Source organism: Balearica regulorum, chromosome 1 (assembly GCF_011004875.1).
Source record: "Balearica regulorum gibbericeps isolate bBalReg1 chromosome 1, bBalReg1.pri, whole genome shotgun sequence".
In the NCBI taxonomy this organism is placed as follows: Eukaryota; Metazoa; Chordata; class Aves; order Gruiformes; family Gruidae; genus Balearica; species Balearica regulorum.
Window position 1 is genome coordinate 133,576,329 of NC_046184.1, and position 16,773 is coordinate 133,593,101.

General features: G+C 44.7%; 1 protein-coding gene across 2 annotated transcripts in view; it reads right to left on the reverse strand.

The window, feature by feature from the left end:
* NHS (NHS actin remodeling regulator) overlaps positions 1 to 16,773 on the reverse strand; it is a 267,222-nt gene that overhangs the window by 10,830 nt on the left and 239,619 nt on the right. For both annotated transcript variants that reach the window (XM_075775826.1, XM_075775835.1), the window contains exons 2-5: positions 16,197 to 16,349; positions 13,679 to 13,812; positions 4,852 to 4,914; positions 2,405 to 2,597 (exon numbers count right to left, since the gene is read on the reverse strand). In XM_075775826.1, the coding sequence (XP_075631941.1) occupies positions 2,405 to 2,597; positions 4,852 to 4,914; positions 13,679 to 13,812; positions 16,197 to 16,349 (543 nt within the window). The remainder of the gene's footprint in view (positions 1 to 2,404; positions 2,598 to 4,851; positions 4,915 to 13,678; positions 13,813 to 16,196; positions 16,350 to 16,773) is intronic.

The following is a 16,773-nucleotide window of genomic DNA, read 5'->3' on the forward strand; positions in this document are numbered from 1 at the left end:
TTGGGCAACTGTACACCCTTGCTCTCTAAAGTTGACGAGGGACAGGTCAGAAAAAATGTGCCAGGTCCATAAAAACACTAACATAAGGATCACTGGTACGGTGGTTTGTAATCTTAAGAAAAACAAACAAACTAAACCAAACAAAAGGAAACAACAAAAAAAAAAATCCTGATAAGAAGCTCTATTTTAATAGCGTATAATTATAGGAAACATAATTATACACAGACATACACGTACATATTACACTACATAACAATGTAAAACATTAAAAAGTAACTTTCTTGTAAAAGTTCTTCTTGAAATCTACTACAGTGAAATAGAGGCTTCAGACAGATGTCCTGTAACCACCAATGCCCCTGGAATAAGCAGAGGAAGAACTTTCTTTAATATGGAAAGAAAGTGCCGTAAACTCCAACAACAGTCATTTTCAAAAAAGTGAACATTTCTCAGGGTTGGGAGAAGCTTAAAAAAACAAAAACAGAGAACTGAAAGCAAACTATTTGAAACAAAAAAATCAATCATCAGCATCATTGCTGGTTTTCCAGCAACTGTGAGTTAGCCGAACATGCTCTGTGCGCCAGATGCACGGGGTCATCTCTGAGAGGAAAGTGGAAGAGGGTATATCCTCCCCGTGACGCATACAAATTATTCCCATTAGTGCTAATGAGAATGATACACATAAACATCCAGAAGATTACATACCATTCTTGATCTGTAAAACTGATCAGTGGAAATTTGGTTCCAATGTATGGCAGGTGGAGTCTAGGCAAAAATGGCTATTACTGGAAAAGTTAACATTGCTGCCAGCCCTAACTCTCCTCTGATCTGCATTAGGTGACATTAGCCATGTTAGAAAGCTTACACCAGTCAGGGGCCTAGACCAAATCTAGAAAGAGCATCATTTTAACACCGGCTTCACCTCACGGAAACGTGCCACGCCGTCTGTGACTTTCCGTGGGGATTTCTATCGGCAGTGCCCAACCTGCCACCTCGACCCGCCGGCTCCCAGCCTCCAGCCCGGCAGGGTCTATGCAGGCAGCTCTGCCGGCGGGATGCCTTTCCTCCCGTGGGGACCCGGCTGGCCCGAAGCACCGTCCCAGTGGCGGGGACACCCGCTCCTGGCTGCCACCTCCCTGGGCGGGCAGAGCTGGTGGCACTGTGCAGTGTCACCTACGCTGCCGGGGTGGAGGGGAACCGGGACAGTGTTGCCGTCGCTGGAAGGATTCACGGAGGTGATGGAGGAGCAGATGGGGACTTGTCAGCGTGACGCTGTAGGACAGAGGTGCTGCAAGCCCAAAAGCCCAGAGCCCCTTGGTTGGGGGCTGAAGCTGTCCTGTGGGCATGCAGCCCTCCCCAGCACCGTGCTGAACCCCGCAGCCTGTCTTGCAGGAAGGCTGGGCACCGCTGATAGACACGGGAAAGAGCAAAGAGATGTCAGGGGCTGTGGCCTCCCTCCCCCCCCCCCCCCCGCCCCCAGTTATTGGGAAAATAGAATTAAATACAAATATTTTCTCTGGGGAATGAAGGCTAACTGAAAGCTCCCTGCTTTTTTTCCTGATTGTTTATATTCAAATCTATAACCGTGGAAGTGAGCCCAATTTATGCTCTTACATTAATCAATACTTGGTGCAAAATATTATTGAGGAAAACTCAGATCAACTTTATGTTTTAAACTCAGACCAACTTTTATGTTTACCGTAGCCCTCTGGAAGGAGAGAAAGAGAAAAAGAGAAAGAGAAAAACAGCCTGATTTTGGTTCTGGAAATAAGTAATCTATCACATTTAATAAGTGATATACCTGCTGCTTCTATAAACAAATTTTCCTTCAAATAAATCTAGTCAAATGTATCCAAATGCTATAGAAATAAAAAAATGCCATTACTGTACCTTCAGCATAGCTGTATGTAAAGAGATCTCAGAGCGATGGTTTGCATGCTACACAGTCATGCCTTGCATGTTTAAAGCACTGCAAATAGTAGCCTACATTCTCTAGTTTCTCTTCTCCTGCTACACATGATAATCATATGATTAATTTTGGTGGCTTTCTGCATTATTTCAGTCAGCAACATTCAAAGAGTTATTTGAGGTCTTTGTAAATACAGACTGTAGGCTATATACACAACAAAAGTACATTGTTTATACAGGGAACCGGTGTTATGTTACACTGTATAACATGACTCTGAAAATATGGGCCAAATTAATCCTAGATGCGGCTTCAGTGACTCCAGCGGTCAAGCATGAGGGATGAATTTAGCCCACTGTCTTCCAGAAACTAAATCCTCAAGCTAGGGTCTTTGCCCCCAGACTGCACAATCCCGTGACTTCAAATAAATTAAACAAAATAAGTACTTGACCTCCCTCGAACCATGCAATAAATACGAAAAGAAATAGAAGAGATTTGTACCAGTGACATTGATGGGGATAATGCAAGAAGAAATCACTTGGGCATCTTGTTTCATTTTCTCCTCTGGAGTTGGGAGAGGTAGTGCTTTACTCCAATTGGTTTGTTTATCCAGTGTAGAAGGGATATTATGTATTGGATTTTTCGGCCTCTGCCCTAACATGACATCTGTATCTTCGTCCTCTGGAGGATGGGACTGCAAATGAATACATTCAAAATCAGTGTCTCCCACTCAGGCACACGAGGCTAATTTTGAAACAAAGCAGACACACAGATCAGAAATCAATTACAGGGATGTGAGGAGGAACCGTACTAGCTAAGTCACACAGCACAACCTAATCTCCAATGGAAAAATAACATCCTCCTAATAGGAGAAAAATACCTCAACATACTGGAAACAAGTCAGCGTATTCACAGTGACATTTACAGGACACCTCCTCCATCAGAAGGGGCACGTCCTGCACTCATGGGCAGCCGTTGCAAGCGTGCCCTCAATTACCATCGGTGTTACACACGTGGGCCCTCATTTGCATCCGTAACCTTTTGAAGACCCGAGTCCGCTGATCACTAGCCAGGACTGGCCCCGTATAACCGTTCATTTGAGGACAAGCGTCAGAAGGCCCAAAGTTTTAAAGATGACCCCTCCGTACTGCAGAAAAACATTTGCATTTCATTTTTACAAACTCAGACCATGAGCAGACGGAAGTTACAGCCACCCAGCAGCTCTGCGGTGGTGAGCGGCAGGTTTTAACAGTGCCCCGGGGCGGGGAGGACAGTGGCCAAAAAGAAGAGTAGCCACCACCAGAAGAAATTCAAAGGGTTATTTAGAAACCACGCACATTTTTACAGCATGCTATGAGAAGTGCTAGAAATGGAAGATAAAGAAACAGAGAGAAAAGTAAACTGTGCGGAATAAACAGAGGTTTATTTTCTTTTGGAAGAAATAACAAATCCTCAACAACACCTGTCCTGCAAAGCTGCCACGATTTTATCTAGTAAAAGAGAAATAAATTAAGCGCGTTTTCATGTGGTGCTGGCTACCAACTCGTGTTTGGGGGTCTCTTTGTTTGCAACAAAAAAAAAAAGTTTCTGTTTTGTTTGGAAGGGACGGAGGGGAGAAACACTTACCTTTTTCTGCCTAATTTCCCTCCCTTTTTCCATTAATACATTCTTCTATAAGCTGTGACACCTCTTTGACCAGCCCAGGACGTCCGTCTGCCTCTCGGTTTTTAAAAATGAAGTGCAATCCCTTTCAGGCCGGCTTTCTCTTCACTCCCGAATTCCCAGCTGCTTAACTACTGGCCTTGCCCCTCATGTCTGCGGTTTACACTTCATTTGCCAGTTTTAGTTTCGGTAGCAAACGTGGTGAAGATAAAATATCGCTCTCCGGCTCCTTGGCAGGGCGCTGAGCGGGCGGGTGTTGAACACGGCAGGATCACGCCCGGGCTGCCATTGTACTTCTGCCATTCCTCCGCCCAGGCTCCTCACAAATCCCGGGGGAATTAACCGTCTCAAGCTTGCCAAACAGCATTTACGCCCCGGCCCCAAAAGCATTTAAGATCTTAACTCAGCAGCTACAATTTAAACTGTTGGAGGGCGCTTACTTACCTCGCCAGCATCACCTCCCGCAGCACCCCCAGACCCAAGACAGAGCACGCTTCCTCCTCCTCCCGCCCGCAGAAAAACCCCTTTTCCCACATAGGATCTCAGTCAAACATCGCAGTCTTCTTTCTGCCTGCAGCTTTTGTGCCGATCCCCGGCAGACGTGAATAGCTCATATAAACTTCAAGCACAAAAGACTTTGTTTCCTAGGTAACTCCCCCCTCCCAAAAGTTTGATGCATGCATGCAAAAAACCCCCGAAAACCAAAACAAAACACCCTTGCACACACGCACGCAGACGCACGGACACACAGACACACGGAGAAGCTGCGTTTGTTGCCGATTCCTCTCCTGGATGACAATGAAGCGCTGGACAAAGCGGGCAAAGTGACCCTGGCTGCCAGAGCTCCTCCTCTCCACACAGCGGCATCCCCAAATGGCCAGAGAATAAATACCCGCTGTCCTGCTGGCATTGCCCGAACAGTTTCTTACCATTTAGGCAAAAAAAGAAGAAAAGGGGCAGTTTGGCAAAAAAACATTGCAAGAGAATGAAAAGGAATCGCTAATGCTATTGAGGCTGTCCCGGTTCAGGCCTTTTGAAGGAGGTGATAAGAGGAGGTGGCCTCATCGCCACGAGCTCCTGAAACCCATACGAGGTGAAGAATGAAAGCTGGGGGGAGGGGGGGGGAAGTCATTATTGTGTCTTACTGACAAGAGAAAACCAGAAAAGGCTTCTTTTAGCGCAGTAAAGTTAGCAAGTGAAAAGCAAGCAAGAAGGAAGGGTTAGGATCTGAAGGGAGAAGAGTTGAGACAGGGCTGTTAGTTGAGGATTGCTTGTTTTTCCAGTACCTTTCTACTCCAGGGGGTCATGTGGCAACACTCAACTGGGGAGGGCGAACGGGTGCTGTTAAACTATAAATGTGAAATGTAAAAAAAAAAAAAAAAAAAAAAAAAAATTAAAAACATACACAAAACGTTTCTGGTAAAAGCACATCATTTTTGTCTGGATAAACTAGCATCAGAGGCAAAACAAGTTGAGATTTCCACCCTATTTCCTACTGATGGGTTTGTTCCCCAGAACGGACTATTTCTCTACAAAATGCAGCTCAAGCAACTGTGCCCACAGAGTGGTTTGGACCCCTGCGAAGTCTGTGCTCGTTTTGCTTACTCAGATTAGACAAAACTACAGGGGAATTGGTTCAACCTCCTTGTACGGACATGCTTAAATTTTCCCAAGAACGCCTTGTATTGATTTGGTAACTCAAACTGTGTACTGCCTGGAGCTGAAGCAGCGCAAGGTACTTATGCAATTACATTATAAATGATTTCATAATATAAGGGAATTCTTTTTGCATGATGTATTTAAGCAATGGATATAAATAATGCTAGTCCTGAGGGTGATTTATCAAATACATTGATTGCTAAGGTTTTCTGATGTTATCATTACATCTCTAAGGTTGCAATCATTGTATCAGAGTGACAACAGCCAATTGGCTTTTTGTCACTTTTTATAACACTTGAAAGGACAAACAGCGATGCCCGGAAGGTCTTGCTGAATCCCTGCACCTCTGAAATCTTCTTCTGGTGGAAACTCTGGTTTGTTTGTTGCAATGTCCTGTTTTCAAAACCAAGGAGTGAAGGATGACTTCTTTTGAAATAGGAAATAAAACAAAAAAGGAGATAAAGAAAACAGGTCTGTTGATCACACTGGAAAGCTCTAGCAAGTGTTTCGTGGTGGGGGGTTATTATCTCCCCCTGCATTAGTTAGCAGACCTGCCAAATAATCCTATGAATCTTTTTCCTCCAAATCATTATCAACACCGCCCTGACGGATGAACCACAAATCTCAGTTTGAAAGACTGCATTGTATGGTATCCTTTAAAAAAAAAAAAAAAAAAAGCTGTGGTGAGTCTCAAAAGGCCTGATTCTCTGTCCTGTCCCACTCTTTTCCTAGATACACAGCACCTCCTGCTTTGCCCTGGTCCCATGTGCAGGACTAAAGCCAAGGGAAGTCTCCAATTGAGGTGCCCATCAGCCTTACAGGAGAGCAGAGGGAGGAAATCAAAAGAGGGCTGTTCCCAGTTAACATTCCCAGCAGGTTAGTTTCTACCCAGATCAGTGCAAAACCAGTTCTCCCAAGCTGGGAAAAGTCCTGACTGCAGGACAAACACCTCTGTTTGTGCAATGAAGGACGCGGAGATACTGAATACATCGACCAGTTAAGTGTACTCTTCAGATACACAAGGAAGATTTCACCCTTGGTCCTCCAGCTGAGTTTCCAGTCATCTGCTCTTAGCAGACTGATTGCAGTTAACGGGATCAGGGTTTGACCTGAAATTTGGCTTCCCTGTGGAAGGTGTTGGAGGATCTCTGGGGAGGGTCAAGGCAGGGGGAGACACATGCTGCTGAGGTGACAAGAGTTCAGGATATGAAACTCTTTGCAAATGTCCTGCAAAGGCCTATGATCGTCTTGGTGCACAAGGAGAAGGGGACAGGAGGGATCTCCTGCCCAGAGCTCCAAGCACAGCTACGCGCACGAGCCGCTCGGGGGAAAATCTCCCCAGGAGAAACAGAAGGACCTTGACTTTGGCCTCAAGCAAGGTCTGGCTATGCATCTGTCTGTCCTGTCAGTGCAGGGCTTTCCTGCCTCCCCTGTGTGCTGCTCTGCATGACTCCTCTGAGACATCACCTATCCGGTTACATGTGCCCACATCCATCGTGGATGTCACGAACACTCTGATTAAGCATGGTGGGAAAAACTTCCTAGGTAGGCTCCTGCCATGAAGAGGTAGGACAAAAATGGAGGTGACTGGCAGAATTTCAGCTCCTGCCGTCACAGAAATGCCATCACTATCTCACTGAGGGGCCCTGAGGTCACCTACTGCCTGTTCCCATGTGATGCCTGCTGCCGGGTGGCCGAGGGACACTGGGCCATAGCAGTGGCCTCAGCATTTCAACACCTCCACCCTGGGGGGCAAGAGAGCTGCTGCTCTTCAAATGTTCTCATTAACTCAGAAGACCAGAATATCTCTAAATGTCCTGAGTAAACATGTAATTAAGCAAGAAATTATTATTATATACTCAAGGTTGTTCTGGTCTGATGGGCAAATCTGCAGTTAGGCAGTTTTGAAAGTGAATTTCTTTTGTATGGGTGTGCTTGGCAAACAGCAACAGTGATAATCAATCTCTTAAATACAAAGACAGAATACTTTAAATAGGCATTTTTCTTTAATGGGCTAAGATTGCTTTGGAACCAAACTGGTGTGTAATTGCTTGAATAGGGATTTATTCTGCAGTCACTGAGAAATGTGAGCATCTTTATTTTCTGAGCTATCCCATCAATTTCACTTGCAGAGGTGCCATTGTGTTCATGAAACTGCTTTGCAGTAAAAATCTTGGTTGCATATGCACGTGATCTGATTTCTCAGTGCTCCGCGTATTTTCAATGTGAAAGTCTTTGGTTTCTGTGCACTACAACAAAAAAGTCAGATGTCCATGTCTGAACTAGTCAGCAAGGCTTCCCCTGTAGAGGAAGAGAAAGCGGCACTGCCGCAGAGCAATTCTGCTCGTCTTCCTTCAGCACGTAACTCGGGGCAGGATGAAGCACCCCCGTACACTTTCCCCACTGATTTTAGGAAAAGCCTAGTGTTACTTGCAGGTAGCTAAGTCAGGACACAGGACTCACACCTTCAGCAAATGAAAATCTTAAACCCCATCAGTGCAGTGACAAAGAAGCAATTTAGCAGTCAGCAAACTTGCCAGCCGGGCAATTTATGGGCCTGCCCCAGTTATTGTCCCAGACCTGGGATCCAGAGGAGGAAATGAACAGGCCAATGACAGGACAAAAATGCCACTTCAGCCCTTCTACTCTGTTCCATCGCCCAAAGCTTTGAGATGCCACTGTTGTTTGGGATCTTTAAGATATAAGGGCAGACTAGTGCAAGAAGCATCATTTGCGTTAAATCATATACCTAGCCTCCCTCACCTATAGCGATAGTGTTACAGGAGATACTGGGATTTCAAAGTTAGTGCACAGTTAGTGTGTATTGAACACAGTGTGATGGAGAGGGGAAAAAACGATGGAGAGGGGGAAAAAACATAAACCCAAGAATAAAGAACAAATTTTTCTTCAGGTAATATTAAAGATGTCTTGAGAATGCTAAAGCCTCATCAAGAGCATTTATCCTCAACATGTTTGCCAAATTTAGGCATGCCTGAGTTGATTCCTCCCCTCTCAGCTGTGTTTGACTGTGGTAAGGCAAGGTGTTCCCTCGCAGGACGTGTCGGTGCCGGGCTGAGTCACAGCCCCCGGCAGCACAGGGCACCGCGGTGCTGGCAGTGCCGGCACAGCCTTGGCGAGGGCAGGAGGCGGCTAGCAGCACAGCGGTGTTCTCCAGAGGATTATTTTTGACTCCTGTTGCCTAAAGATTGCAGCTAATAAAAAGCATAAGCGATCAATGTTATTTCTGACTTCAAGCTTCTATAGCACTGAGTGGTGGAAATTTCCTTCCCAGGATGACCTTGTGAATAAAGTGGGTGACATTCACCCGAGCAGAGCATTAGCACGTAGCTTCAGCATCCGCAGGCTTCATATATGGTCTATTTCCAACAGCGAACAGAACATATATGGGATGCTTTCACCCTACGTGAGCACAGAAATAATACGTACTTATTGACAGTACTTCACATTTGAAAGCAAACATTCACATACTGGAAAGGTAACATGTAGAATAAGTGTGGACTAGTGTTTAATCCCACATTCATGTGAGTCGAGTACTGACTGTGGCCCTGGGTGAAACCTCCCTGTCTCCCTTTCTCTGCCTGTAAAACCAAGAGCCTGCTCCTTCATTAATTCACAGGAGTTCAAGAAAATGGTATTGATTTACATGTCGGAAAAAATAAAGGTCTGGTAAAAGGAGAAGAAATACTAATAAAAGGTTAGCAGCTTTTTTCCAGGGTTTTCAGAGCACAGCCGACTACTTAATTAGAAATTAACATTCGTACCTATACAGCAGCTTTCTTACACAGTCAACTGATGCTGCAGAGAAAACAAGGGGAATACTTCTGACTGTGCTATTTCTGCTGTGAAACACAGCCCTGCTCACCTGCCTGTTCCCAGTGTTTATATTTCCATATGTTTCATTCTCCTCAAGTTTTTGTTTTATCTGCTTGTGGGTTTCTTTTCTTTTCTTTTGGAGCATCACAAATGCAATCTGTTAAAGTACTGACAATACTTTAATGATTAATGTACTGATCCGATATTTGACAAGGTAAAGACAAAAACAAGACGTGTTTTCTGACAGAAGTCATACCACACATGGCATTCCAGCAGACAAAGGTACGAAATAATCATCCCACGATACAGGGTAGTAGGTATTAGGCTCGTTGCACAAATAGTCCTATACAAGTTCGTTTTGATGAATAATGTCAGGTGGGTTTTATTTCTAACAGCTAAAGGCAGGATTTCCACACAGAAAGTGCACAGCCCAACTCGTGCCTGGCCCTTAACTCAGTTGTTTTTTACTGAGGCTTCATATGGCTTCAGCACAAAACTGTGTGAACATTAGTACATTCAGTTGTGTTTCCCTTTGCTGTACAAAGCATGCTAAGGCAGACCATAGGGAATATTTTTGAAATGGCAGCAACGTGGAATAAAATTGCCTGATGCATTATTTTCTCTTCACATTTGCTCTAGCTGAGGTCTCAGGGAGAGGCAAAGCCTGGCTGGAAAACAACCTTCTTATCCCTTAGATTTCTGCTCAGAGTACAGTTATGAACAAACTGACACTGAACTTTGTGCAGTTGTGAGTGTGAATTTCCAAATATTACAGGTTCCTTGCTCCATCTCCCTTATTTTATTGTAACAGCTGTGCCATGAGGGGTTTGAGAAAGTGTGGTCCCACGACATTCTGAACTTGAGCACTGAGATTTTTTGAGCCTGCCTGGACAGACTTGGGGAAACCAGAGAAAGAAAAAAATGCAGAGAAAATGAAAGAGAAGGCTGAAATGCAGTTGGAATGACACAGCATCTTCACACTCAGTGACTGGCCTCGGCAGTGCTACAGGCAGGGTTGTCATGGGAACATGTGTAAGGAATATTTCCCTCATTTTCCAAGTCCATACCTTCCTCTCCTCAGATTATTTTTTTTTCCCATTGGCAAAAATGCCTGAATGAATGATACTTACAAATGTGTTTGGTTGTATACTACTTTTATGTAGAGAGAGACTTAACTATGCTAGAGTTTTTCAGCTTTAAAAATGAATGACTAGGATGGATAGGAAAGTGAAACCCCGTCTGCAAAACCAGGAGGGGCATGGAGAAAGGGAACAGCAACACAGCACTCGCTGTTTCACACAGTCTAAGAACTAGAAGGGAGGTGATGAAATTATGAAGCATCAGGTTTGAAATAAAATACAGATCGTTAAAGTCATTGTCACAGGATGCTGTTGAGACCAAGGTGTAAATTTGCTGATAAATGTGTTAAACAAGCCTCAAAAATCAACGCAGACAGGTTCCTTGGTGGCTATTATTCTGTATTTGATCTCTGGCTCAGGAGCTCTGTGACCAATTTCTGTATGAAACTGGAAGGATAAATCATAGAACAATAAATGACATAACCATTCCCTGTTCTTACACTCTTTCCTGAAGGATCTTCTTCTGCCTCTGGGCTACGGGGACCTTTCATCAGACAAATCAGGGCACTTGCAGTAACAAAAGTAGACTATAAAGCTAATTCCAAACTTGTCTTGCCTGGGACACAAAAGCTCCTATGTCATATCTAGTTCTCTGCTTCTTCTCCACCACAAAACGATCTTGTGATGGAACAGTCCAAAAGTCCCTGCAGACCAATTTACACTGGCATTAGTTGCTTTGGACTTGAATTAATTTGACCTTTCTTGGAATTTCTGGGACTTTGGCATCTTCCTCCCTGTAAAAATAGTCATTCACAAAGTGAATCTTCATCTGTTGTGGTTGATTTTCTCTAGCTTTACTATACAATATGCAAGATCTTTGGAAAAGCTCATACCCACCTAACTGGTATCAATAAAACAGCAGCCAAAATGTACAAATGGGGAAGCCTTGGCTGGTCTCAGACAGCAGTGACCTGTTTTTCAGTTGCTTTCAGTAGCGATAGTTCTCCCAGTCCTCACAGTGGTACTGTGAACATTTCTCAAATTCAAGCCACTTATTTCAGTGCATTAATGCATGCGTTTAACTTAGATGGTTAGTTTGGGAAAGCCAGATCCTGTAACTTCTAAAAATTTCCCAGGTTCTTGTTGATCACTTCCCGAATTTATAAGAAACACAGAAAGAGGTGTTTATTGTTGCTTAGCATTGCTTTCACCAGCACCTTTGCAATGCATCGGAAAAGTGGAATACAGAACAGACTGCTTTGGCACAAATAAAAATTCTTGTGGGATTTAACATCTTTAGTTCATTGACAAATAGATGATACAACTGACTGGAATCAGATATCAGACATTACCAACAGCCCCCGAAGCAGATACGCCTTTGCGGATGTCAAAAAGCTTATGCCAAAAAGGGCAAGCTAGCCAATAACAGCATTCTCAACTTTCTCTTGTAATGATATCATTAAGGCGTGAAGGCTGACACAATATCAATTAGTTATTCATTGTTGCAGTGTCTTGTAAAAATCTCTGATTAACCTTCTGCCAGACAGAGCATTGATGTGCAGCTTCATCTTGCCTTGTTCTCTCTTTTTACAGTTGCCCCACGAACAAGTTGTTCTCTAAGAAATGGGTCAAGGCACTTTGAAGTACTCTGGCCTTGGAGTATTTGCAATTACCAAAGCAGAACATTGCCAGATGCCTTGAAATCAATAGGATGACAACCTCCAAGCAGCTCTTGTTTGCTCCTCCTCAGGGGAACACTGAACCTGGTCAGCTCCCAAAAAAAGGCCCAATATGGGTGGACACAAAGCTTAATATTTTCCCTCTTGAAAAGAAAAAGGTAGACTTGCTGATAAAGCCAAGACATCTGCATTCAACGTGACTTAATTTTGCCAACTAACACAAGGCTCAGAGGGTTGCTTGCTATTTATTATTATTTTGTGTTCCACAGATGGAAGTAATGTCTAAAACACATTGGTTGTTTTCCAAACACAGCAAAGATTCAAGCCTTTCGCCACTGAGTATGCAGTTTCAAAAGACATGCCTCGTTCCCCATCTGATATTAATGAAGACAGCTTTATGTTCATATACTGTCCAAACTATTATCTGTAACTAGCTCTGATCTATAAAGTGGGGTCATCTGTCCTTTACCTTTCAATGACCCTACAACAGCTCTGGCTTCGATGATGACTTATAAAGAAGAAACAGGTAAGCCTGTTTCTCATTTACATCTTTCTACTCTTTTTTATGCTGTCCCTTAACGTCAAGATATCTTCTTCCAGTTGAATTGTAAGGCCTGCAAATTTAACCAGTCCAAAGGCTGCAGTGATGGTGATGCGTTCCTTGAAATTGTGCAGATAAGCAGTCAAAAAGCCAGAATAGTCAAATTAATCGAAACCTTATTTCATGCTCTCAAATGAGAAACAAAACTCTTCCTATGGACTGACTAGCTGACATTTTGGTCCCTGGACAGGTGCTTTACACTGCGACTCCTTTACCCTTATAGTATTTCCATATGGTTCATATAATGGATTAAGGTGACTGTTCTTGGATTTTTAAGCTAAGTAGGTGATGATTCAGTAGCTACACACTTATAACGTGCTCATGGGCGTAGCATCTCTGTAGATGCCAATGTGCCTGTACCTGCAGCTGCAGACAGATCTATCCCTACGCTGAAGCATACGCATCAATTACAAGTCAAATCCAGGTCTGACCTGTGGAGTTTGAAATGGTTTGAGGAATGCAAAGGTTCTTAGCACAGGGCAGAATTTAGCTACTATGGCACTTTCACGGGTCAAACACAGAGGTACCGAAGTCCTGCGAAACTGGTGGGAATTAGAGACACAGTCAGAGTTAAATTTCTGGATCTGGGTGCATTTCCTTTAATGATGATAAATACCATAGCGCCAACACTAATTTGATTTCAAATTAGTGCAGCAGGGGCAAGTCAGCACAGACATACAGGACCAGATCTTCAGCTGGAGTTCCTGCTTGGCTGGCTGCAAGGACATGGGTGAGAAATGAAGCATCTGAAAAAACTGTAGGTAGACACTACAGAACAGGACCGTTGCCCATACATATGTGGAAATCGTAGTTCCTCATAGTTGGAGAAGTGCTGCTGAGCCTATCTGCACCCTCGTGAGCCTCAAGCCAGCACTCAAAGCCCTTGAGTTCTTGGCTCCCGGCAGTGCTAATGCAAGGGCTGAAATTACAGCACTTACTGAAATTACAGGAGGGTCCTGGAAGTGCTGCCTAAAGCAGGAGCGGAGAATGCAAAGGACTGTGGAGGAGCGTGTGAATGAGTGTGTATGTGTGCTGGTCATGTGTGAAAATAAGAGGTTTCTCAATGGAAAGGTCCGCCCTGGGGCTGGCTGCTGGAAGCTGCGACCTGAGTTATGTTACTGATCGGTCTTTATGGTCAGCGGTGTTGTACCTGCACAGGCTCGGGGCAGCGGGGGGGGGGGCACTTGGGAAGCACTGTCACACTTAGGGCCCACAATGCTCATAACGTGTTCGTGTGTGATGGCTGTAGTGAAAGACTTACTGGTAGCAAGTGCCGGTCCTTTATCGCTTGTCTCTTTTGACTGCGGATTGTGGGGAAGGGAGGAAAGGGGGGAGCCACCACAGCGATGGGGCCTTGGGCTTTTTGCTCTCTGTTATCACCTCGGCTTCGATGTTCTGTTTTGGAGGAGAAAAAAGACATGAATCTTTCAGAGTGTTAAAAAGATATAAATATCTCTATCAACAGCACAACAGAGACATGAACAGGACGTGGACTCCAAAGATGAAGGTCCACCTCTTCCACACTGACCGGTACCTGTGATCTTGGTTGCAACTGAAGGGGAGAAGCACTTGGACATCCAAGCCCCTGGAAGAGCAACACTCATACAACACACCCCAGTGTGTGCACCGAAGCTGAATTGTCCCCAAATGGGATTTATAACCTTCATCCCAAGTGACAGAGGAGCTGCCTTCTGGGAGCTTGGGACTCTAGTCCTGATTCCCAATGGGAACCTGCAGCTCCTGTTGCCTTGAAATGTCAAGCTTCAGTAACGCCTGCACTCTACCCATATAAAATATACCCCTCTGAGGAGAAAGAAGGAAACACAGCCCCAGGTAGGATTTCCTTCCTCGGCTGCATGGCAGCGCCAGGGCCTGAGCATTGGCTTGACATCATGAAGGTTGTTGGAGTGGCAGCTCCATGCCCTGGCATGGAGGAGATCATCCTGGAAAAGTCAAGATCTCTCCATCCCAGGCCCAGAGGAGTCTTCCTGCACCATGGGCTCATAATATTCAGTCCTATGCCAGCATCAGTCCCAAGTCTCTGCAACCTTCCAAGTGAATGGGAAAATGCTCACAGACTTTCTATCTCTAATTTTAGGTGACATTCGGATAATTACTGTTTGCACGGAGTGCTGCTGGAAGGGGATGATGCATTCACCTGATGCACATAGCTATGCGGCCCAGCCAACAATGTTTGCTGCTAGCATAGCTGGGTTCTGATCTAATGTTTAGTTTTAATTACTCCTGGTTAAATAGATAAAGATAATGAAATTCTGATAGAAGAAATAGGTGAGACACAATAAACATGTTTCAGGTAAATTTCTGATTATAATTTCACTCCAATATATGCAGTTATTTGGAAAATAAAATAAAGCAGCACATGCCAAGCTGCCTGCTAAACCTGCACAGCTGCTGTTAAACGCGGAGGATGGGAAGTTGCCAAAACTGAGATTTGTAACTTTAAAATTATGAGGCATTTGCTGCTGTCAGATTTCTCCTGCCCACAAGATGGCAGGCAGAGATCAGCCTGGTCCTGGGACGATTGCAAAGCAGAGCCGCTGGGAACAGAAAAGCCAACTTCTACTCTACTCCAGCGCTACGGTGATTACAATTCGGCTGTATCGCTCTTTGCAGTGCTATGAAGACATACTGCAGCCACAGTGTGTTCCTGAGCTAAAATCTGCAGAGAGGTTCAAATGCAGTAATTAATTGGAATGTTTTATCCAACTAACAGATGCTCTGCAGATGCGAGTAATCAATTATTCTTATAACCTGATAACAATAATAAATGATCAAGGCAATGATAGCTGTTGGGGCAAAACACTTCCAACACAGGAGGCTGCTGCTGAACATTTTAAGGGTGACCTGCATGGATTTTCTCCTTCCTTATAGCGCAGAGGAAAGACAGGCTTGCTTGCCTACTTTTACATGCTTCCCCATAAGAATTTTCCCTTGGTTAGGTTCCCAGTGAAAACTGACCTTTCCTCATCTTTTGCCTTCCCTGTAGTGTGCTGTTGTAGGACCATCTAGACGTTTGCACCTACTAAGTTCTCTTTATGGCAGGGATCTTGTTATGAACTCGATTTCTCCGGCTTCCTCCCTGTGTCGCATGGTTTGGTTTTGAGGCTGGAGGTCTCCAGTTTTTTAGGTGATGTCAGGAGGTGTTCCCTGGCCTGGGGAGGGGACACCTGCCCAACCCTTCCAAGCTGTCTGGGTTATCACCTGGCTTTCAGCTGCCACCCTTGAAGGGCATAAATCTCCTCCAGTATCATGCTTGGAAACCCCACGCAGACACCTTGTTTTCTGTGGAGACTCTGTAATACCACTGGGCTCCAGTTTTAGCCCTTGGGAAGTTACATCTTATCTGTCCTGGAGCTGAGGCATAGTTTAACTTGTGTTTAGTGGAGGGAGACAAGATGGCTTTGTAGAAATGCTCAGTGTCTCCATCCTTTTGGGATCAGTGCACGGATTTGCTCACACAGTTCAGACATACCACTTTAACAGAAAAACATACAAACAAGGAATGTAAAAAATGAAAAGTAAAAGGTCCTTTTCGGTTTGACTCTAGTAATTATAAACAAGCCAAAGAGGGCACAAGCCTTTTCTACTGCTAGAATTACATCTTCAGCTTTATTTCTTAGCCTGAGTACCTAAGTCCCAGCGGAGACCAGTGCCCACAGCCCTGTGCCTGTGCCTGAGCACCCCACCCCTGCTTGGAGGGGACCGTGGCAAGGTGTCACGTGCATGGAGCCGGAGCCGGAGTGTGCACGAGCACCTACCTCTGCGCAAGGCTCGCAGGTGCTGCTTGGCGTGGTGGTGCAGCTCCTCCACACAAGGAGGTCTGGTGGAGGGGAGGAAGATGTTTCTTTGCTGATGCCAAGGTGCTCGGTAATAGACACTCAGTTTGCTCTCTGCATCCAGGTTGGAGACAGCTGTGGGATTAAAACAGAATGCAAGGTAAGGCTCCTAGCCTGTCTCGCATCAACCTAGCTGAAAAGCAAAGGCTCTCGCTTGGAACAGCAGTGCTAAGAACTAGTGCTAGGGACGTTACGGCACCTCTCCTCCCGCCAAATAACAGCGATGGTCATCTCCTCTGTGTTTCCATACCACATTATACCACTTAGCATTTAGACAATGCCCTTTTGCCAGATCGCAAATGGCTCTATGGAGGCAAGTATGTGCAATGATACTATATCAGTGTTAAATAGATGGACTAAAGGGATAATAATTTTATAGATAGCAAAATGAAGCTATGCAACCTTCCCACAGTGCCATTTTGAGCAAGGGCAGAGGGAGGAATGGGTCTCACATTTACCCATTCTCCCGCCAATATGCTCTTTCACTACATCATGTTAC